Source organism: Chelonia mydas, chromosome 6, assembly GCF_015237465.2.
Source record: "Chelonia mydas isolate rCheMyd1 chromosome 6, rCheMyd1.pri.v2, whole genome shotgun sequence".
Classification (NCBI taxonomy): Eukaryota; Metazoa; Chordata; order Testudines; family Cheloniidae; genus Chelonia; species Chelonia mydas.
The window spans coordinates 69,697,759-69,720,564 of NC_051246.2; the positions used below are offsets into that span (position 1 = coordinate 69,697,759).

At 42.5% G+C, this 22,806-nt stretch overlaps 2 protein-coding genes across 8 annotated transcripts in view; one reads left to right on the forward strand and one right to left on the reverse strand.

Annotated features, from left to right (window-relative positions):
* TMEM62 (transmembrane protein 62) overlaps positions 1-11,564 on the reverse strand; it is a 57,463-nt gene extending 45,899 nt beyond the window's left edge. Inside the window, exon 1 of the mRNA XM_043548683.1 lies at positions 11,546-11,564. The gene's annotated coding sequence lies outside the window, so the exon portion shown is untranslated. The remainder of the gene's footprint in view (positions 1-11,545) is intronic.
* Positions 11,565-15,193: 3,629 nt separating this feature from the next.
* UBR1 (ubiquitin protein ligase E3 component n-recognin 1) overlaps positions 15,194-22,806 on the forward strand; it is a 142,608-nt gene continuing 134,995 nt past the window's right edge. For 3 of the 7 annotated variants that reach the window (XR_005225512.2, XR_005225513.2, XR_005225514.2), the window contains exons 1-2: positions 15,303-15,591; positions 22,229-22,485. Coding sequence is in view for 4 of the 7 variants with exons in the window: in XM_037900379.2 (XP_037756307.1) it covers positions 15,502-15,591; positions 22,229-22,485 (347 nt within the window). In the remaining 3 variants the exon portion in view is untranslated. Of the gene's footprint in view, positions 15,592-15,655; positions 15,755-22,228; positions 22,486-22,806 lie in introns of those variants that run through there. The other 4 variants (XM_037900379.2, XM_037900381.2, XM_037900380.2 and 1 more) reach the window with 4 other exon arrangements.

A 22,806-nucleotide genomic window follows, 5' to 3' on the forward strand; every position in this document is an offset into this window, starting at 1 on the left:
AGTCATTGCCCCTTATGCCCCTCTGGGCCACTGACCGGGGGGGTGGGGGTGGGCGGCAAAAGGGGCATCTTCCCCGGGGCCAGCTATTTAAAAGGGCCCGGGGCTCCCAGCCACTGCCACCGTGACCACAACAGCAGCCGGAGCCCCTGATGGCACAAGCTAGGCAGCACGGATGGGCTGGCTAGGGGAGGCTGACTCCCAGCCCTTCCACCCAAGGCCCCACCCCTTCCGCTTGAGGCTCTGACCCTTCTGGGGGCCCAGAGCCAGGCCCCCATACTGGTAAGTGCTTAATGTTATCTTCACCCCTGACTGTGCTGCTCATGTACTTGAAGGACATCAGTGTCGACTCTCCTGGTAGTTGGTGATTTTCTTAAAACCTTGTTGATTGTGTTAGCATATGTATTATGGCTCTAGAGCCTAGGGCTTGAAGAAGAAGAAATCTCAGTTTACTGCTTTCAAAAAAAGTAGTAACTCTCTAACCCTCAAAAAACTTGAAAATTTGCACCCAACAGGCTCAAAAGACAAGAAAAATAAAAAAACTCAAGATATATAATTTAAAGACTGAGATTTTTAAATTAAATCTCATGAATTGGGGGGCAGAGGGAGAGACTCAATTTTTAATACTTGGAGTTGGCAATATTAGGACTCACCCCCTGTCACTTCTGTATTACTTTCTTGCAACAACCCTCCTTGAAAAAGGATGGCTGCATGGAGATTCCTTTATAACTTATTGGCAACTTAATGGATACCCCTTTCTTGGCCCAGGGAAGGAATCGCTTCAAAGCAACGTTTGTGGGGACTTCCTTTGCTTGAGTGGCAGATGTGTTGAAGTTGGAATGCTTTTTTAACTTTTCTCAAAAACAATAATATCAATTTAGGGATCTGAGGCATTTGCTGGACAAATGGCCAGATTAAATTCACTTACATCACTCTCCCCAGCATGGTAGTTGGAGTCACTGTGTATTCTGCACATTACTGCAGCTAAAACTTGAATTTTAACCCTTGCTGGATCACCACCTTTAGAGGTGTCGTTTGTTCAGGGCAATTTTATTGCATAAAATGTTGTCATTTATTTGTACAATGATACTCTGAAAAAAATGGTACATCAAAATGCAACTTCATTGCATGAAGTATGTCAAGGTTCCTTTCCCACTCTGAACTCTAGGGTACAGATGTGGGGACCTGAATGAAAAACCCCCTAAGCTTATTTTTACCAGCTTAGGTTAAAACTTCCCCAAGATACAAACTATTTTACCTTTTGCCCTTGGACTTTATTGCTGCCACCATCAAGCGTCTAACAAATATATAACAGGGAAAGAGCCCGCTTGGAAACGTCTTTCCCCCCAAAATCCTCCCAAATGCTACACCCCCTTTCCTGGGGAAGGCTTGATAAAAATCCTCACCAATTTGCATAGGTGAACACAGACCAAACCCTTGGATCTTAAGAACAATGAAAAATCAATCAGGTTCTTAAAAGAAGAATTTTAATTGAAGAAAAAGAATCACCTCTGTAAAATCAGGATGGTAAATACCTTACAGGGTAATCAGACTCAAAACATAGAGAATCCCTCTAGACAAAACCTTAAGTTCAAAAAGGCACAAAAACAGGAGTCTACATTCCATTCAGCACAGCTTATTTTCTCAGCCATTTAAACAAAACAGAATCTAACGCATATCTAGCTAGATTACTCATTAAGTTCTAAGACTCCATTCCTGTTCTGTTCCTGGCAAAAACATCACACAGACAGAGAGAGCCCTTTGTTTCTCTCCCCAGCCCTGAAAGTATCTTGTCTCCTCATTGGTCATTTTGGTCAGGTGCCAGCGAGGTTATCCTAGCTTCTTAACCCTTTACAGGTGAAAGGGTTTTTCCTCTGACCAGGAGGGATTTTAAAGTGTTTACCTTTCCCTTTATATTTATGACAAAGTATCAAAACACAATTTATGGTGATACCATAAGTTCCGTTTTAAAGTAACCCCCCCTTACTTCCAACAACCTTCAGCCTGTTGTTGCAGGGTAAATTAAAGAAAATCAGGCTGAGCTTTTTTTTTTTTTTTTTAAATGTTGGTGGTTGTCATGATACATTTAAGTTGGGAGTTAGCTAGATGGCAATAAAACACATTTGTCATTGTTATACTAGTATGCCTGGAGTACAAATAGTTTGATATGCCTGAAATAAAAGGACCATTTTAGGTGTATGGTGCAGTTACTTTGTCCCAATTACAATATAAAGGCCATAGTCTTCAGCTTTACTTACATGAGTAATGCTTACTCAACAACACAAATAGTTCTATTGACTTCATTAGGATGTTGGTGAAATACGAGTTGCAAGACTATGCCTGTTTTATTGAGTACAGTACTTAAACTGTGTGTCTTTTCTGTTAAACTGGTGATTGATGTGGAGGTGGAACAATAACAGTATGGCGTTGCAGCATTCACTATAATTTAAATTACTTTCTGAAACCTTTACTTTTCAGGCTGAAATTTTCCTAAAGGTGACTTTAAAAAAAGGCTTAAGATGAAATTTAACCTTTTTTGAGACCGAGGATGGGGAAAAAAATGTTCTTTCAATTCTTTTTAAAGGTGACTTGCAAAGGAAAAGAATGGACTTGTGTGCTTTTTTGTTTCTTTATGATAGGTAAAGAAAACCTGGACACTTTTTTTTTTTTTTTTTTAAAGAATGGGAATATTTTTTTACTAGTTGTTTTACATTAGGAATGAAAATCTTGAATATCTGGACAGACTATAGTTATTGAAATAGTGAAATCATTACATCACAAGAGACTGAACTGAGCAAAACCAAATGAACTGACAGTCTATGAGGAAAAGGGATTTTTAGTCAGGCTGTTTAAAACTCTTGTTTCTTTTTGTTAATTCCAGTATGTAATGAACGCACAGTTGAAAAAGAGATCTGTTAAAATTTAAAAGTCCTGCACCTTTAATTAAAGTGAGAATGTTCACATGAAACATATTTGAGAGCCCAAAAAAGTCAAACAAAATCATACTTGACATTCCTGATATTTCAAATATAAAAAAAGCAGAAGAAACCTTTAACTTATATTTTTCAGGCCTTTATACATCATAAAGAAACAATAAACAGTATAAAATTAATGTTTTAAGCATCCTTTGCAGGTCACCTTTAACTGCCAGTGAAATAGCTGGAGGCAGCAACTTGATATTTGACAAAGAAATACCTTTCTTTGGAGAGAAAATTTTTTGAATAATCAAGTGAAAATTGGTTTTGATTTGACAAACTTATGAACCAAAGTCACCTTCCACATGCAACCTATGTTCTGCACTGTGTTTTCTTGCTAGGCTAATAAAACACACAGCTAAGACCACACTGCACATGGGGTTCTGAATATATGTCAGGATAGTAATATTTAGCAAGTACTCAAGAATCAGGTAGGCACAGCATTTTATTCAAATATGTAACTTTCAACATTAGCAAAATTAACACTTTTTTTGTAATTTAATTTGGTTCTCAGTATGAAAAATAACCTTCAATATTAAAGGTTGTTAGACTAGAAACCAACTGTAATGGTGCCACCAATCAATTCCATCTTCACAATTACATAAACAAGCAAAAATTCTTCACTATTAATACACAGATTTTAAGCATCTGGTTTACTTGCTGACTTTGGGCAAACTTAAGAGCTTCATCTTTTGCGGTAAATAGCCACCCTACCAGTGAATATTTTAAAGATGACCTATAATACACAGTCCTCTTGTCAAGAATGGGGAAGAGAAAAGCTAAGGGAAAACAAAACACTTAACAACCGTAAGAGAGAGAACCCAATAAACAACAACAAATAAAATGACCTGCATAAGGGAGCAGCTTCTCCTCATGCTTTATGGCAAAACAGAATAATCTATTGAGTCTGTAACTGTACTATACTCCTCACTCATTCATGCCATTTACACTCTCTTAGCCTTCTCTATAGCCTTAAAAAAATAGCAGAACTTTTTAAATGTTACCCCATTTTCTCAGTACTCTCAATAAATCCCTCATAGGATGTTGTCATCTTAAATCATGTAAATTTTTCTTTCCTGGGATCACGCCCTGCATTCCCATATCAGGTGATCAACTGTTTCTCTAATCTTACATGTATTACATAGCCCATCTTTGTGTTTATTCGATAAATATAAATGACTATTTAAACCACAGTGATCAGTTAACTGTCTAAATATGTGTATTTGAATTATCCTTTCATAACTTTGGAGTAGTGCATTATCTTCTATTTTTAGACATACTTCATACAATCTTTTTCCTCTTTTCTCCTTGGTCCACAATTCTTGCCATTCCTTTTTAAAGCTTATTTTTTAACTAAATTTTTCTCAAAGGTATATCAATTTCTCCATTTCTAATGTACTTTTTTCTTCTTTATCCACCATATATTGCCAGATATCCTAGCATGTGCTTGAATCCACACTAGTAAGTAGTATTTTCATGCCTGAGCTTACTAACTATTTGAAAAAAAAAATCATTTATTAGATCACTTCTGCTTTCTGAGGTACCCTTTTTAAATGCCAGTATACCTGATAATGAATCCAAAAAGATAACAGCTGTGGTAGGATGAACATTTCTTATCCAGTTTAATGCTAACATTAGTTCCATTAATTCAGCTGTCCTAATGGCTACAAAATTAGATATTCTTTTAGATTTCTTAACTCTAATTTCAGGGATCCAACAGGCTGCTCTCACTCTACCTGTTTTTTCCTCTGTAGATCCATCAGTAAATATTCAGCAATGGTGACTCCATTTACCATATATAAACTCATAAACTTTATCTGTCATATAGGATGACTCTTTATTTCATTTATGTTATTATATAATTCTAAATCCTCATCCAGAGAGACAATTTACTGAACCATAACTATAGATATTAATATTTTCTAATCCTTCCTTTTCAATTAATTCTTTTACCCACACTTTAACCCTAAGAGAATGAGGGAGTTTATTGTGTCGGGCTACATTTCATCTGCTTAATTCCTAACATTCCTCACATATTTGTCCAGTATTTTTTTCTGCGCTATTTCCCTTGACTTTAGCCCAACATGTCAGATCTAACATTTTCATTCTTAAATTGACAGGCATTTCTCCAATAGCTACCTGCATTACACACAGAGGTATTGTAAGAAATGCACCACATACAGTTCATAGCACTTGAGTTTGAATTGATTCTGACTTTTTAAGTTCTGATGTGAGCACAGAACTAAAGGCTTGACAGCCAAAATCTATGACTGATCTTATTAATGCTCTATATATTATAATCAGCATTTTTTATCTGCTTCCAAATTAATCCCAGCAATACTTTTAAGCAAATTAATCCTACCTTTATATTTATTTGTAATACTTTCTATATGACTCTTCCAAGTAAGTTTATTATCAAACCATACACCAAGAAATTTAAAACTGTTAAAAACATGCATAATAGTATGCTAAAATGTATTATGCTGTTCGGCCACTCAGTGGCGCTGTGTGGGACATATTTAAGCTGGCAGAACATTAAAGGATCTTATGGTAAACACATCTGGTATGTATGTCTCTGAGAGGAAACTCTGTAGTCGGTCTATATCTGGTACAGAAGCCTGTCCTGCTAGTAGCAGCCCTGCAACCATGTACAAAAAAATACATGACATGGTGTCAGAAGTAAACTAGAGCCAAAGGAGAACAGAAACAGAAGGAACAACAAAGCAACAAAGGTTGAAAACAGAAGGAACCATGACGACATGCACTTGTTCTCCATACAGATTTAAATTACACTAATCTTTAGTATTTCTTTTAGTGAAGATGATTCCCTTTGTTTTAACAACTGAAAATTTAAGTCCCCATGCATCTCCCCAATCTGATACCTCCCTGAGTGCTTCATTGATTTTTCTCTTCAGCCATTTTAATTCTTCTGTGTTTAACCCATATAGCACAACCATCCTCAAATAAGGTAATATCTATTCCTGCCCTTACACATTTTGGAAAATTATTTATCATAATATTAAGCAAGGTAGGGCTGATAACGCTTCCATGCAGAGTGTCATTTGGCAATACTATAGATACCTGATAAGACTTTCCCTACTCTAACCTGTACGGTCCCCTTACTCACAACCCACGAGAACATACTTCCTTTTATCCCTATCATGACCAACTTATATAACAAACCCTCCTCCATAATATATCATATGCTTTTTTAATGTCCAAAAAGTTATCAAATACTTTGTTCCTCATATTTTTTTATATTTCTGTTTCTAATCTTACAATATGATCAAGCATGCATCTCCTCCTCCTAAAACCTTTTTGCACCTTATTTAGTATCTCATTTTTCCCCAAATACACAACTAGCGTCTCATTTATCATTCTTTTCATAATTTTACCCACATAAGATATGAGGGCAGTTGGTCTATAGGCATCAGTTCTTATAAGTAACTTGCCAGATTTCCCTATTGGAATAATCACAGTATACTTCTGTTCTACTGATATTACTCCTTTCCCCTGTATACTATTATATAATTTTAATAAAATCCTTCAACTCTCTTCAGGTAAGCATTTAAGCATTATATTGCATATACTGTCTTTATCTAGGGTTGTTTTTGCTTTTATCGATAATTTTTTCAGTTTCTGCATACTGAAGTGTTCATTTAGTACATCATCATCATCTTCCCAGCCATTTAGAATCTCATAATTTTCTTCAACTAATTTCCATTTTTCCCCCTCAAAAAAAATCTGTACTTTGATTCTCATAATTATTTGCTTTCTGGAACACTTTTGCTAGGATTTCTGCTTTTCCTTTGTTCAAACTTACAACTTTATCCACTTCAGTAAGACCAGGGAAAAAATTGTTATTGCTCCATATTCCATTCATTCTCCTAATTTGCTTGTAAACCTCTGAAACACTGGTATCTTTACTTATTTTCCAGCTTTGTCCAGCTCTCTCTTTCTCAGTCCTCTTAAGAATTCTTTGTGCTACTGCCTTACTTTTTTAATATTTCATCAAGTCCTCACTGTTCTTTGCAATTTTAGCTTTTCTGTATGCCTTATTTCTTTTTTTAATTGCAGTCTTACATTCTTCATTCCACCAAGGAACCAGATTTTTCATTTTTGGGTAATTTTATATCTTATGAAAAATAACTTTGGCTGCTATGAGGCAGCAGCTTCTTGCCTCTGCCAAATATAAAGGGCTAGCCCCCAGAAAGGCACTGAAAGCCAAACCAAGCTGGTCAAAGTGTAATTATCTCTGACACTCCCGTTAGCTGTAACATTGTTTACCTGTAATTGAATGTCATTTAAAAAGATGAGAAATTATTTTCTATGCTCTAAAACATCAGAGAAACTTGATTCCAACAACAGTCAAATATCCTAGAATAAACATTAAAAACAAATTATGCTGTTATTTAGCTGGGACTTCAGAACTGCACGGATCACTCACATTGAGTATAGGGAGAGCTGGTATCTGACCTTTTATTCTTATAGTGGAAAATAAGAGTGGCCATACTAGAGCAAACTGATGGTCCACCTAGCACAGTATTCTGTCGTCCTACAGTGGCCAGTGCCAGATGCTTCAAAGGGAGCAAACAGAATAGGGCAATTTATTGACTGATCCATCCCCTGTTGTCCAGTCCCATCTTCTATCAGTCAGAGGTTTAGAAACACTAGAACATGGGATTGCATCCCAGGCCACCTTTGCTAATAGCCATTGATGGACCTATCCTCCATGAACTTATTTAGTTCTGTTTTGAACTCAGTTATACTTTTGACCTTCACAATATCCCCTGGGCAATGAGTTCTACAGGTTAGCTATGCATTGTGTGAAGAAATACTTCCTTTCATTTGTTTTAAACCTGCTGACTATTAATTTAATCAGATAACCCCTAGTTCTTGTGTTATGTGAAGGGGTAAATAACATTTCCCTATTCACTTTCTCAATAGCATCCATGATTTTATAGACCTCTAACGTACCCCCTTCAGTTGTCTCTTTTCTAAGATGAACATTTCCAGTCTTTTTAGTCTATGCTCATATGGAAGCTGTTCCATACCCCCTAATAATTTTTGTTGCCCTTCTCTGTACTTTTTCCAATTCTGATATATCTTTTCTGAGACAGGGTGGCCAGGACTGCATGCAGTTCTGTATTCCAGGTGTGGGCATATCATGGATTTATATAGTGGCATTATACTATTTCTGTTTTATTATCTATCCCTTTCCTAATGGAGCCTAATATTCTATAAGCTTTTTTGACTGCCACTGCAAGTTGAGCAGATGTTTTCATGATGATTTCAAGATTTCTTTCTTGAGTGATAACAGCTAATTTAGACCCCATCATTTTGTATGTATAGTTGGGATTATTTTTTCCAAATGCATTACTTTGCATTTATTAACATTTAATTTAATCTGCCATTTTGTTGCCCAGCCAGTCACCCAGTTTTGTGAGATCTCTTTGTAATTTTTCGAAGTCTGCTTTGGACTTGACTATCTTGAGTAATTTTATATTGTCTGCAAACTTTGCCATCTCACTGTTTACCCCTTTCTCCAGATCATTTACAAATACATTGAACACCGCTGGTCCTAGTACAGATCTGTGGGGTACCCCCTATTTACCTCTCTCTACTGTGAAAACTGATAGGAAACAAAGGATAAGAAACTATCTTTTAACCAATTACTTATTCATGAGAGAACCTTCCCTCTTATCCCATGACTGCTTAGTTTGTTTAAAAGCCTTTGGTAAGGGAACTTGTTAAAGCAGGGATCTCAAACTCAGTTTACCTCAGGGCCAGGGCCAGTGCCAGTCCTCAAATGCTCTCAGCGGGCCAATAATGTCACTCATGCCTCCCAGAACCCGCCCCCCACCTGCCTAAGGCTCTGGGAGGGAGTTTAGGTGGGGGAGGAGGTCTGGGATAGGGGATTGGGTTGCAGGATCTGGGAGGGAGTTTGGGTGCAGGCTCTGGGCTGGGGCAGTGAGTGGGGGTGCAGGCTCTGGGAGGGGGTTGGGGGTGCGGTGCTTACCTGGGGCTCCAAGGCGGGGCGGACCGGGAGTCCTCTGCGTGCTGCTGCCCCCAGGGACTGCCCCTGCAGCTTCCCATTGACTGCAGGGGCGCTCGGGGCGGGGGCAGCGCGCGGAGGCACAGTCCTACCCTGCCCCGGGGCCGCAGGAGGGGCCTGCAGCCACTGGAGCGAGCAGGCAGATATTGCTCAGCTCTGCTGCTGGGGCCCCTGGGGGGGGGAGCACCTGGGGGCAGCAGGTGGGGCCAAGGGAGAGACACAGCCCCAAAACTGCTGGAGCCCCACGGGCCACACTGGGGAGGTTTGCGGGCCAGGAGTTTGAGACCCCAGTGTTAAAGGCTTTCTGAAAAGTCCAAGTATGCTATCTCTGCTGTATCACCCTGGTTCACATGTTTTACACCTCTTTCAGCACCTCCATTGTCCAATGGCCCCACTGATTTTTGGAAGGCTTCCTGCTTTTGATGTACTTAAAAAAATTTCTGCTGTTAGTTTTTGTAAACTGCTCTTCAAATTCTTTTTTGACCTGCCTAATTATGATGCAGCCCACTGGTCCTTTGGGAAAGTCATTTAAAAAAAAATTAAAAGAAAAGCTTAACTCTCTAGAATTGCACATGCTAAAACCTCTTGAGCCAAAGAGATTGAAATGTACATGTGCAGCAAGCATAGGCAAAAAGGTTTCCACTCACAGTAGCTGGGTGTCTCAAGAGGATATGCAGACGTCATTGAACCTGAACTACACCCAGGCACTGTGAGTTTGAATGTTACCCTTGGTAGAAATCTGAGAATGAGCTGTATGCATACAGTTGCCTCTGCTAAGGGCTTTTATGCTTTTGGAAAATATTCCCTGCTAATTTGTACAGCTAATTTAGAAGGGGCTGGCTGTAACTCTTTTCTGCAGGATAATAAATTACACATGCTCCTTGCAGATATGTGAAAATGATTGCTGGGTATGTTGCTACTTTTCCACTTGAGGATTATTCTAGCAGAGCACCAGCATTGTCAAATCAATTCATATTGATTAACTAGCAGGAAGATGAAAGACAATTAGGATACTATAATCATGTTTCCTGAACAGTAGAACTGAGTGTATTTAAAGGTCTGGGTTTCCTGAGATACATTACCCTAACATCAAGTGCTCATATCCAGAGACGGATTAAGCTTTTGTGCGGCCCTGGGCCAGAGTAAGCGGGGGCCCTTCCCATTCCTTCCACCCACAGTCTCCGCCACCCCCTTGCCCGGCACTTCTGCCAGGGAGCGGAGTCGAGGGCTTGCCTTGGCCCTGTGCCTGGCGCTCCTGCCGGGGAGCAGGGTTGGGGCGAGGGGGAGCTCATTTTTCTGCCCCCCTAATTGGTTGGGCCCTTGGGCATGGGGCCCCATTGGCCCAGTGGCTAGTCTACCACTGCTCATAACTATTTTAGGTTCTTGTAACTTTTTTGGTGGGCAGAGCTAGGAAATATGGGAAGTCCAGAGCACTGATGAGCAAATCAAATGTGTGTATATGTATGCAGGTAGTGGTGGGGGTTTGTGGAACCAGGAAATATTAAAAAAAATATAAAACCAGGAAATATAAAGTTAAGATACATGCCACCCCTGCAGTGCAACCATATATCTCCTCTCTTTGAATGATGCTCCAGCACACTAATAACACACATACTGGCACTCTATCCTTACAGATGGTATAGAACACTTTGGAAACAGAGCACATGAGCACTGTAGGATAATGTTGAACACCTTTTTGCTAAGAAAAACTCAAGTTTAACGCCAGTATAGCAACCAGGAGCTACCTACACCATCTGAAACATTGCCTTCACTTAACTTCCAATAAGCCCTAGTGACTGCTGTCATGTATGTCACCAGACTGCTGATAATCCTCATGGCAAGAAGAAACCCTTGTGCACCACTGCCAACACATTCAAGCGAGTTCAATGGCAATCAGAACTATGCAGTACAAATGTTCAAATTAACACCACGTTGATGGAGCCCCTGTCAAGGTTCCTCCCCCACTCTGAACTCTAGGGTACAGATGTGGGGACCTGCATGAAAACCTCCTAAGCTTACTTTTACCAGCTTAGGTTAAAACTTCCCCAAGGTACAAATTAATTTTATCTTTTATCCTTGGAATAACCACTGCCACCACCAAACTCTAACTGGGTTTACTGGGAAACATAGTTTGGACACGTCTTTCCCCCCCAAAATCCTCCCAACCCTTGCACCCCACTTCCTGGGAAAGGTTTGGTAAAAATCCTCACCAATTTGCATAGGTGACCACAGACCCAAACCCTTGGATCTGAGAACAACGAAAAAGCATTCAGTTTTCTTACAAGAAGACTTTTAATAGAAATAGAAGTAAATAGGAGTAAAGGAATCACCCCTGTAAAATCAGGATGGTAGGTACCTTACAGAGTAATTAGATTCAAAACATAGAGAATCCCTCTAGGCAAAACCTTAAGTTACAAAAAAGACACACAGACAGAAATAGTCATTCTATTCAGCACAATTCTTTTCTCAGCCATTTAAAGAAATCATAATCTAACACATACCTAGCTAGATTACTTACTAAAGTTCTAAGACTCTATTCCTGGTCTATCCCCAGCAAAAGCACCATATAGACAGACACACAGACCCTTTGTTTCTCTCCCTCCTCCCAGCTTTTAAAAGTATCTTGTCTCCTCATTGGTCATTTTGGTCAGGTGCCAGCGAGGTTACCTTTAGCTTCTTAACCCTTTACAGGTGAGAGGATTTTTCCTCTGGCCAGGAGGGATTTTAAAGGGGTTTATCCTTCCCTTTATATTTATGAAAGCCCCCGTTAAAAAGAAATAGTGCGTAGTTGGATTCTTTTTATTTACCTTCTTTAAGGCTTTAGGGCTTACAGGGGGAGGGGTGACACACACACACACGAGGAGAGGTAATACACACACAAGTACCCATCTCTTAAAACGGGGGGGAGTGAGGGGGTGACTGACCACACCAATCTGACCCTCCCTGCCTGGTGCTTTCCACCCTCCAACATGCCTGGCTGGGCCCCCAGGATGGACCCAACCCGCCTCTGCTGGTAACTGGCGCTGCATCTTCCTGAGGCAACGTGTGGGGTTGGCATGTGGGGCCACATGCCCCCCTGATTTCTGCCAGGGTTCATACCAGAATGTGGCCAGCAGCAGCCTTTCAGCACTCTGCATGAGGGAAGGGACAGGAGCTGCTTCCAGCAGCCGGTGGGGAAGGGAAGGGATGAGCTGGGCCATGTCTTTGCAGAGCTCATCCCTTCCTCCACCTTCCCCGTGGCTGGAAGCAGCCTGTCCCTTCCTGCCTGCATGGTGTCGAAAGGCAGCTAACATTTCCAGGCTGCTGCTGGCCACCACATAACTCAGCTGCCTCCTGTCCCCTGCCTACAACTTGGGCAGGAAGGTGTTAAGCCTTAAGGATGCATTGTGCACCAGGGCCCAAGGAACCTGACTGCAGGGGCTTCAGTAGCTGTGGAGCTAGGCCAGAGAGGTAGCTCAGCAGGGGAGAGTGCCGAGGGAAGGGAGCAGCCCCGCACTGCACTCCGTGGGGGGCTGCTAAAGAGCCTGTAGCTTAAGGGTGGGAACAGGCTGGAAATCACTTCTGGTGTGTCTGGCTCAACAAGACAAGGTTCTGGAAGCCCCAACTGGCAGAGAAAGCGGGCTCAGAGGTAGTTTCAGCACATCAGGTGACAGTCCCAAGGGGGTCTCTGTGACCAAACCCATCATAGGGGCAGGACCCAGGGCAGTGGGGGGGGGGGGCACTCCTGGGAGGCTACTCTGGAGCCTGTAGGTTCAGAGCAGGAACAGGCTGGAAATCGCTTCTTTCCCCTGCCTCCAGAGCTTAGCTTGCAGAGAGAGGCTTCCCATGCCAGTGCTGTGCAGGGCTTTGGCACACACATAGCTAGGCTCCTCCTGCTCAGCACCATGGGCTGGAGGCTCTTGGGCTTTCCTGGGGCACCGGCCCAGCCAGAGGCAGTGGGGGAAGGAAGGAGCCTGCTGACCAGGCTGCTAGTGAGCTGAGCACTCCAACCAGGGGCTGGTTCTCCTCACAGTGCTGGGAGCAGGACATGCTCCGCCGGGGGGCGTGGAGAGAATATGGAGGAGCTGGGAGGCAAAGGGACAAAGCAGGTGGAGGACAGCGAGAGGGGGAACATGTAAAGGCTGGCGCCTGCCAGCACTCACCAGCTGCCGCAGCTCACAGCCAGCACTGGCCGGAAATGGAACGGGGGGCGGGGCCCTGCTGACCAAGAGCCGGCACGCAGCGGGAGCTGCGCTGGAAGACCGGCCGTGGGAGTGGCCTGGCCCTGCACACTGCAGCTTCACCCCGCCACCAGCCTTGCATACCCACCCCCATCGCCAGCCACTGGACACCCCACCCTCCCACTTGTTGCTGGTGGGGGGTGGTTGGCTAGCAGGGATCTCACCAGCAGCAGGACCCGCCAGTACTGATGCAGGGGAGGCAGAGAGTATGGGACAATTTGCCTGTTTTTAAGAAAAAGTCAGGACACCTGCAGGACGGCTTAAATATTGGACTATCCCTTTAAAAACAGGACATCTGGTCACTCTAACTATATATGCATACAATAGATTTCCAAAGGGGTTCTGTATCTCCATTCATAATTTTTTAGGGGTCTGCAAATTAAAAAAGGTTGAGAATCACTGGACTTGATGACCCTTGTGCTCCCTTCTAATCCTATTGTTCTATGATTTCTACAGCAACAGCTCTGCCAAGCTGCTTCAACTAATCCTTCCACCATTCAATACAACTACACCCAGCTCTGAGAAGGAAGTTGGAGTGCATGCAGATAAGTATTGGAATTCAAATCTGTGGGGCCCACCACAGCCAATGGCGCATTCTCTTAGAACTTCCGCATCTCTCTTTATTAAGGCACCCCCCTTTGGACTCATTCCCAGTAGTGATTTGGAAGCTGCATTGTGAGGGTGGTGTATACCTTATCTTTCTATTTCTCTCCATATGCTGGTAGCCACCAGGCATCACTGGGCAACTCTAAATGTTAAGAAAGTTTTATGGAATTTAATGTAGGTTGTCTAACACTTTTCATTGTACAAAAGAGTCTTCTGACCTTTTGTGGAAAAGCTGTAACACCTCCATTGTTTGCAGCAGATCTTTGAAATTCAGTAGGTGGTAACACTTTGGGTTAGAGAAATTCCTTTCTTTATCCCATGACATTCCCTTCAGGTTTTGCCTTGGTATCGTCTATTTGAGAAATTTGCAACAGTTTAATTTAAATCTGTTGAAAAGCAATAAAGCATTTGTCTACACAGGAAAACTATACTTACAAGATGTGAATGCAAATGGCTGATGTTATACCAGTATGACTGTGTGAACACTCTTATTCCAGAGTAAGGGCAGGTCTACATTTAAAATACTGACTAGGTGCAGCTGCACCGATGCAGTTTGCACCACTGTAGCGCTTAAGTGAAGATGCTCCTATGCCAATGGGAGAGCTTCTCCCACTGGCATAGTTAATCAACCTCCATGAGAGACAGTAGCTACCTCGACAGGAGTAGCTCTCCCACTGACATAGCATTGTCTACACTGGGGGTTAGGTTAGTGTAACTGTGGGTATATCTACACTGTGAAGCTGTTGACAAAACTTTTTTGTCTTTCGTGGGTACTTAAAAAAGCCCCCTCCCCCTGCGAAAGACAACAATTTTGCCGACACAAGTGGCAGTGTGAATGCGGCTTTGTCGGCAGGAGCGCTCTCCTGCTGACAAAGCTAACGCCACTTGTGGGGCTGGAAGTATTTTGTCAGCAAAAGTGCCAACAAAGAGCGTTTACACATGCTGACTTTTAACAACAAGCGGAAAGCTGCGTGGTGTAGACAAGCCCATGGGGGTGTGGATTTTTCACAGCCCTGAGCAACATCGTTTATCCCAACATAGGTCTGTAGTGTAGTCCTGGCCTTATTCCAGAATATGTGTCCAAACAAGGAGCTATATAACTGTATCAGTTTAACTATACCTATATGACTGGTAAGAGCAGCTTCTTGGTAATCAACTTAATGTAAACCAAAATCCGAGTGGCCACACAGGGCTCTGCACTGGTTTAACATCACAGTGCAGCTTGCTCCTATGGACAAGGCCTGACGAGAAGAGCAGCCTTTAGCGCCACAGCCCCTCGGAAGGGGTGTTGAGCAGAGGCACCGTCTGGCATTCTGTGGCACCCGCGCTGGCTGCTTCCGTCGAAGTTCGCTTCCGCCACCACTAGGCGTAGGAAGCTCTGTCCCCCCGCCCTTCCCCTTCCTCTGCCCAGGAAGCAGGAAACGGGATCGGCTCTGAGAGCAAGTAAGTGCAGCGGCTTCAGCGGGTGTGACTGAGCAGGCGCAGATCGCTGGCGCATGGTCGGTGGCAGCCAGGTGCGCGTACTGTCGGGAGGCGGATTGGGACGCTGCAGCCTGGCCCATCGGCCTCGGCAACTTGTTTCCGTTCGGCTCGGTGGCGGAGAGGCGGGGCGGGACTTGCCTTGGCGGCGGTGTCAGTTGCCCTCAAAATGGCGGATGGAGGCGGTGGAGGAGCCGGATCAGGAGCGGCGGCGGGAGCGAGTGGTGGGATCCCCGTGCCGCCCCAGGAGCGGGCCATGGTGAGACTCCTTTCCTATGGGTCCTCCCGGGGGGTCGCCCGTGCCCGGCCCGTGGTGACTTGGTAACCTCCGCGCGGACAGGTTGGAGCCTCCAGCGGATGGGAGCCGACCCCTTGCCCGCTGGGGGAGTAGCGGAAGCCCCGATTGCCGCCCCTCAGGAGAGGTGAGGGCCCCCATCCGCTGGGGGTTAGCGCCCCGGGCTCAGTGTGGACGCACCTAGCCCCCATTGTCTGCCCTGCGGTCAATGGCTGTTTCCCGGTGGCACAGTCCCATGCGAGGGTGACACCCGTGCGCTGTGTCGTCTATACAGCCTAAGCCTGAGTTAGGTGACCAGCGACCATCGATTGTCTTGTAGAGATGATCGTCAGTGACAGGCGGAATAAAGTTTTCATTGCGCGAACTTGAGATAAGGGATGATGGCGATATTTTGCTTAAATGCAAGTTTCCCTGGGTTTGTATAGCAGAAAGACTGCTCGATATGCTTTAAGCAGCCACGACAAGAATGGCCCTGATGCACCAGTAAAAGCAGAGTTGCAGCTGGGTACTCTCAACAATATTTTGGAACAGGCTGTTAAAACAAGCAGTTGCCTAATAAAGGGTGATCTCTTGTATAGGTTTGGGTCACTAGTGAAAAGTAATATTTTCATAAGGTCAGTTGTTGAAAGTGATAAAGTTAAATCGTCCACCTCATCATTCTGATCTGAAGGTTGTCTTGGAGAATAATCTGTTGAAAGGCTCTGTGATTTTTCCATCTTTCTAGATTTGCACAGCTGAAGTCAGGGGAGGGGCCTTTTTGTCAGAGGCAATACATGTCATGAAGTTACATTTAGGTTTAAAATGGAGGACAAATATTCACTAAAGTTCTGGGTTGCTATATGGAATTTACTCTTTGGGGAAGGTATGTTTAGGGGCCCTTTATTCTTTATTGTCACTTTATTATTGTTTGTATTGGTGTCTATATGCCCATAGAACTGGATCTTATTTTCTTTCATCAGCCCCTGGAAAGCTGATGAAAATAAAGGGAACGGTATTGAATCAAAAACTTTAACATAAAATCTTGCCTGAAAACACTAGTTTGAGATCTCTTTTAAAAGCATAATAGTCTACTCTCCTACAACAGGACAATGTTAAGTGGGAGCTGCACATTGATCAAATAACTATTTTACCTATTTATCTTTTTCTTCTAAAGCAGACTTTAGAAATACCCAATAAGGCAGCAGTTCTTAACCAGGAGTGTGGGGCCCTGTGGGGGGCTGCAAGCAGGTTTCAGGGGGTCTGCTAAAATAGACCAGAGAGCAGGGCCGGTGTTAGACTTGCGGGGGCCCAGGGCAGAAAGCTTGAGCCCTGCCGCCCATGGTTGAAGCCCAAGCAACTTAGCTTTGCAGGGTCCCCTGGGGTGTGGGACCCCAGGCTTGCTACCCTGTAACACTGGCCCTGGCTCTTAATCTACTGGATATGCAGAAGAACAGTTGTGTGGTACACGTGGGCTGTGGAATTTTTATAGCATGTTGTGGGGGAAAGAAAAAGATTCAGAACACCTGCAATAAGGTAGTCAGTGTCTAATGCTGGGAGTCTTCTGAGCTATAGACTGGGCTTCAATGTTCACTGGCTTCTACTTTAACTAGCAAAACAACTGTTTTGTGCACTAAAGTAAAATTCAACCTTGGAAGAGTTTATTTTGAATGTGGGTTGGGAATTCCAGCTGCTTGACAGAATAGCAGGGAAAAGCAGAGTGTTAACGTGATTGGTAAAATGTAGTAGGATTGAACTGATTGATACCATTCAACTCTCAGCCCCCAAATCCACAGAATAGGATAAGAAATAGAAAAATAATAGGTATGGTGTCATTGGATTTGGATTAATTTAAATAACAACAAGCCTATTGCAAAGCCTAAATGAGAGGATTTCTTTATAGCACTCAGAAATCTCATTTGATACTTTGTGATCTACAGATGAAAATCATTTTATAAAAGTTTGTGTTCCATTTCCATACACACCTGTTCAGATAGCCACAAGTAACTTATGGAGAGGTGACCACCCTCTTCTTTGTGCATTATACCGTCTTAGTCTCCCTAAAGGGATGTTTCTGTATCCAGACAAATGCAATTCTCTATCTCCCAACCCCTTCCAAGGTAATAATCATTTAAATGAGGTTTGGCAAAAACATCCACAATTCATTCTCTTCTATTTAGGACAAAACTGCTCACCATACAATAGAGATTAACTTTTTGAAAGGTCTTAGTACATTTACATGTGGAAAGACATTTGTCTGTTTTTACAGAAAAAGTGTCTGAATACAACATAAGATTCCTCTCCCAAGGATTCTTAGTGGTGTGTAATGCCATAAGACAACACTTCTGTAATCTTAAAAACCATATCCTTCTAAAGAGACACTAAAATGACTGGTAGAACAGACCAAATGCCCTAAATAACTGTGGATTCTGCGTGAGCTCTTTTGACAAAAGTTGCAAAATGAGAAATTCCAAAGTTAGTCATTTGCAGCACATTGAGTTCAGGAGGAGTTGCCAAAATCCAAATCCAGATGCTGGAAGAGGAGGAAGTACCGAATGGGGAGGGAAAGAAAGAAAATGATGTTGTAGATGCAGCATTAACAAAGGCCAGGAAATATGAGAATAAATGCCATATAATAATCCTCCCCAGAGACCCCAGCTTCTTCTGTACGCTTAGCCACAGATATCTAAATACAATTTGTGCTGTTTATGCTAGGTGCAAAGTTGTGTTTAAAACTGTGTTAAATTGGGGTGGCTTCTGCTCAAATAAATTTGTTAGTCTCTAAGGTGCCACAAGTATTTCTTTTCTTTTTGTGGATACAGACTAACACGGCTGCTACTCTGAAACCTGGGGTGGCTAATGCATTTTTAAAATAGATCATTTTTTGTAGTTTAGACATTCTCTGTGAATGATTAGAAAGCAAAAATAGTACCTTCACTTTATGCATTTGATAGTACTGTGTGTACAAACAGTTTCAGTTTCACTGCTTCCGTGTAGAATTGGTCCATTTCCCTGTTTGGGTTTTTCCCACAGCAACAGAGGAGAGAGAACATTTTTAAAATATAGGGAAACATGATTGTAAAGTATAGGGAAACTCAGGGAGAGTGTAGTACCTGAAACTGCTGAAATTTTTGATAATCTGTTACCACTTTTTTTGTTTTCTTGTTTGACTAGTTTTCACATTCGTGGTGCCCACTAAAACAGTAAACTGTTCTGAAGTGATCCCCTGCCTTGGCAGGGATATGGTATTGAATTACTAATAGGTCTCTTTCTTTTCTAACTTTTATGACTCCTTACGGCTACTACTCTGATTTTCTTCATTTGCATTACTAAAATTCAGGAACTGGACATGCTAAGTTATGGAATTGGAATCTCTGACAAAGTACAGGGAGGCCAAGAGGATTTGTGCTCAGAAGCAGGAACAGGACTCCATGGGTTCTGAGAGAAGAGATCAGATCAATTGAAAGTCAACATTTGTACTACTATAGTCTGCTTTGCTTTCAGATTCAGTAACTGCAACACTAGGAAGCTTACAGAATACCTGTTAAATTTAAAATAAAGCATTGATCTTATGACTGTGATTGCGTACAGTGAAAATTGAAGGGAAATCTCTCATAATTTAAACTCTGCTGTGAGAACAATGATAGCCAATGATTTGTTTTCCACCATGTCATCTAGCTGCAGGGTTAGACTATGAAATGGTAAAAACACTGGTGGTCAGTGTACTGTAGACCTTTCACTACTGCCAGCATTATTGGTGGGAGATCACCTAAAGTTCTCAGTGTGGACAAGGACGTAGATGTACTGATGTTAAGAAGATGAGGCACTTTATGGAAATTATGCAGTTTTTAATAGTCCAATGTTAATTATAGGTGGGTCTAATAGCATTGCCTATTATTAAGGTTGCTCAACACTTCTCATGATAAGATCCTGTTCAGTTGCTTAGAACTTTGCTAGTTTTTACCATTTGGCTGAAAATTTCTAAATGGTGTCTGGTTCAAGTTGAATTTTTTAGAAAATTCTAATCAAAATAGTTCAGCTGTTTCCAAGAATGAGGGTAGGGAAAAATGTGTTGTTTATGTTACATTCTTGTCTTTGAAATGCTCTCATGGTTTGGAGCAGGGACTTGACATTTGCCTAGCGGTAGACTTTGTGTTGTGCCTTTTGCCATCCCTGTGAAAATTTGCCCAATTTTGGCCACATTACAAGCCTTTGAAAAAATTGTAGTTTGTACATGCATAAAGACTTGCTAGAGCTCAACAGCTAAAATCTCTCAAGAGTCTGTCCTCACTGAAAATGCTCTAGCTCCTCACAGCTCTTAATACTGAGCAGACTGTACATGGTCCATCCCCACAAAGGGATTGAGCATGGTCTAGTTAAAGGCTATGGGGCTCAGAAGGACTACATTGTAATGGCTGCTCCCAGCTGCTCAGGACCGGGTTGGGGATGAGCATGAGCCTGTCTCTCCTGTTCTCTCAGTGAATCCCCATGGGCACCCATGTTGAGTGGAGAAGGAAGCAGTCTGATTTGAATGCAGAGGGGCCAAAAGCCAGACTGGGGGAGGGGAAGGAGTAAGTAGGGACAAGTAGCCAAGGTGAGACTGGGACTGTGTGGGGGTGTGTAGGGGAAAGAGACCTGAAGATTGGGAATTGGAGACAAATCTGACAAGGAGCTTGGGTGTGACTGAGAGAACTGGGGGTGGCTAGGCAAAGAGACTGAGACAAGAAGCCAGGGCAGGGGCAGAAGTGGAGAAACTGAGATTGGATGAGGAGTCCAGGGAGAGAGCCTGGGACTGGAAACCAGTGAGGGATGGAGAGACACATTGGCTGAGGACTTGGGAGCCAGGGGTTGTACAACGAGATTGGGGTGGAAGGATGAGACTGACTGGGCAAGGAGACTGGATCTGGGTGTGGGGAGAGACTGCGTGTCACGAAGATTGGGAAAAGGGACAGTGAGCTCAGGGCAGGAGACAAGTACTGGCTGGGCAAAGAGACTGACAAAAAGCTTGAGGAATGGACACTGGGAGTGGGTATGCAAGGAGAATGGACTGGGACAAGGAGCCGTGGATGGAATAGAGATATGACTTGGACGAGGACAAGTTGGAGGGGAGAGAGGCAGAAAGTATTAAGTTCGGGGAAAATAGACAAGTCTGTGCCCATCACAGCACATTCCCTTTTGAAGCCTGAAATGGAGCCCAAGATTCCAGAGTCTCAACAATCAGCTGCTGTCGGCACGTATCTGTGAAATCCACTGGCAAAGTGTGGTACTTCCCCCCCCCCTAATGCTGGCCTACCGAGAGGATGACAACCTACTGCTGCTACCAGTTATTCTGTTAACTCAAGTGGTAGAAGTCTGTGTGGTGAATCTAAATGTTCCAGCCCTGTTTATGAGCCATGAAGGTGTCAATATGGTGCCCCATGATTTTTCTGATTTTTGTTTTTTTCAGTTGCTGGGAATAATTAAGAAAGGGATAGATAATAGGACAGAAAATACCGTGTTGCCTCTATATAAATCCATGTTACGCCCACATCTTGAATACTATGTGCAGATGTGGTTGCCCCATCTCAAAAACAATATATTGGAATTGGAAAAGGTTCAGAAAAGGGCAACAAAAATTATTAGGGATATGGAACGGCTTCCGTATGAGGAGAGATTAATAAGTCTGGGACTTTTCAGCTTGGAAAAGAGACGGCTAAGGGGAGATATAATTGAGGTATATAAAATCATGACTGGTGTGGAGAAAGTAGATAAGCAAGTGTTATTTGCTTCTTCTCGTAACACAAGAACTAGGGGTCACCAAATGAAATTAATAGGCAGCAGGTTTAAAACAAATAAAAGGAAGTATTTCTTCACACAGCGCACAGTCAACCTGTGGAACTCCTTGCCAGAGGATGTTGTGAAGGCCAAGACCATAACAGGGTTTAAAAAAAGAACTAGATAAATTCATGGAGAATAGGTCCATCAATTGCTATTAGGTTTTATCTTTAAGTTAAATGTGAAGTTTTTTTGTCTTTCATGTGACAGATTTTCTTTAGTTGAGTCCACTAACAAGTTGAGCAGTCTATTCCTTCCATGTCAGACTCCCACCCTTTCCAAATTCCAATGGACTTGTACTTTTTGCTTGCTGGCTAGAGAAAATTTTATTGAGGGAGGATCATTTGTGAAAATAATTTGTATTTATGGGAAATATGCGTGTAGCTACCTTCTGACAGATGTATTTTTTTTGGCTTATGTTCACTAGAAATGCCTCTGACTTTAAAAAGAAATTAACGAGTGGGAATACTATGAAAGAAGGCATCAAGTTCAGAACTGAAGGAAAGAAATCGAGCAGTTGGAGAGCACCTGTAGGAGTCTAAAGAGCTAGAATAGGAGCAAATAGCAGAGATGTATCGTGGGGCAAAATATTAAAAGTCTCAAAGGTTCTAAAACTAAATATGAACTACTTTCTGTTGTTAATTTATCCTGTAAATGTGGATTTGTATTTTTCCTGGTGCACAGAACTTCAGATTGTTGAAATAGAAAATGCCCCTGGTTTTGTAGTAATCATTGTTTCTCCTTAGGTATCCTCATTTCCTTAATTTTATTTCTCCACTGACGTATTACCCCAACTCTAATTTTCTTGCAGTGGTGGGATGAGAGAGTTGACTTTCAGGCTGCCTTTTTACAACAACTGGCAAAATATGTTCCAAACATCTACTCTGCTGAAATGGACCCCTTGCTGGAGAAGCAGGAAGAAATGGCCCAGATAACCATATTTGACCCTCTGGAGTGGTACTTGTTTGGGGAAGACCCGGATGTCTGCCTGGAGAAACTGCGGCAGTGCGGAGCTTCTCAACTCTGCGGGAAGGTGTTCAAAGGTGGGGAGACTACATATTCTTGCAGGTAAGGCACTAGTCATCATGAATATTTCCTGTGAGGTCACTCAGCAATAATAGACTTTATAAAATTATTTTTGCTGCTAGATGTATCCCGCTAGGATCCTTGAGTAAGTGGCTATGTTAATTGTTTTGCTATCACAATCTACTTTAAATTGAGCACAAATTATATTATATGTGAAAAGCAAAAGTTGAAGTTCTCTGGGTAGTGCTGGCTTGTTTGCAAATCATATTAAGTTTCTTGACTTTAAATTGTCAATAGGTGTGTAGAAGACTTAGTCCCCAAAGCACAAGAAGTCTTTCAACTGCAGCATGGCTTGATCTACAG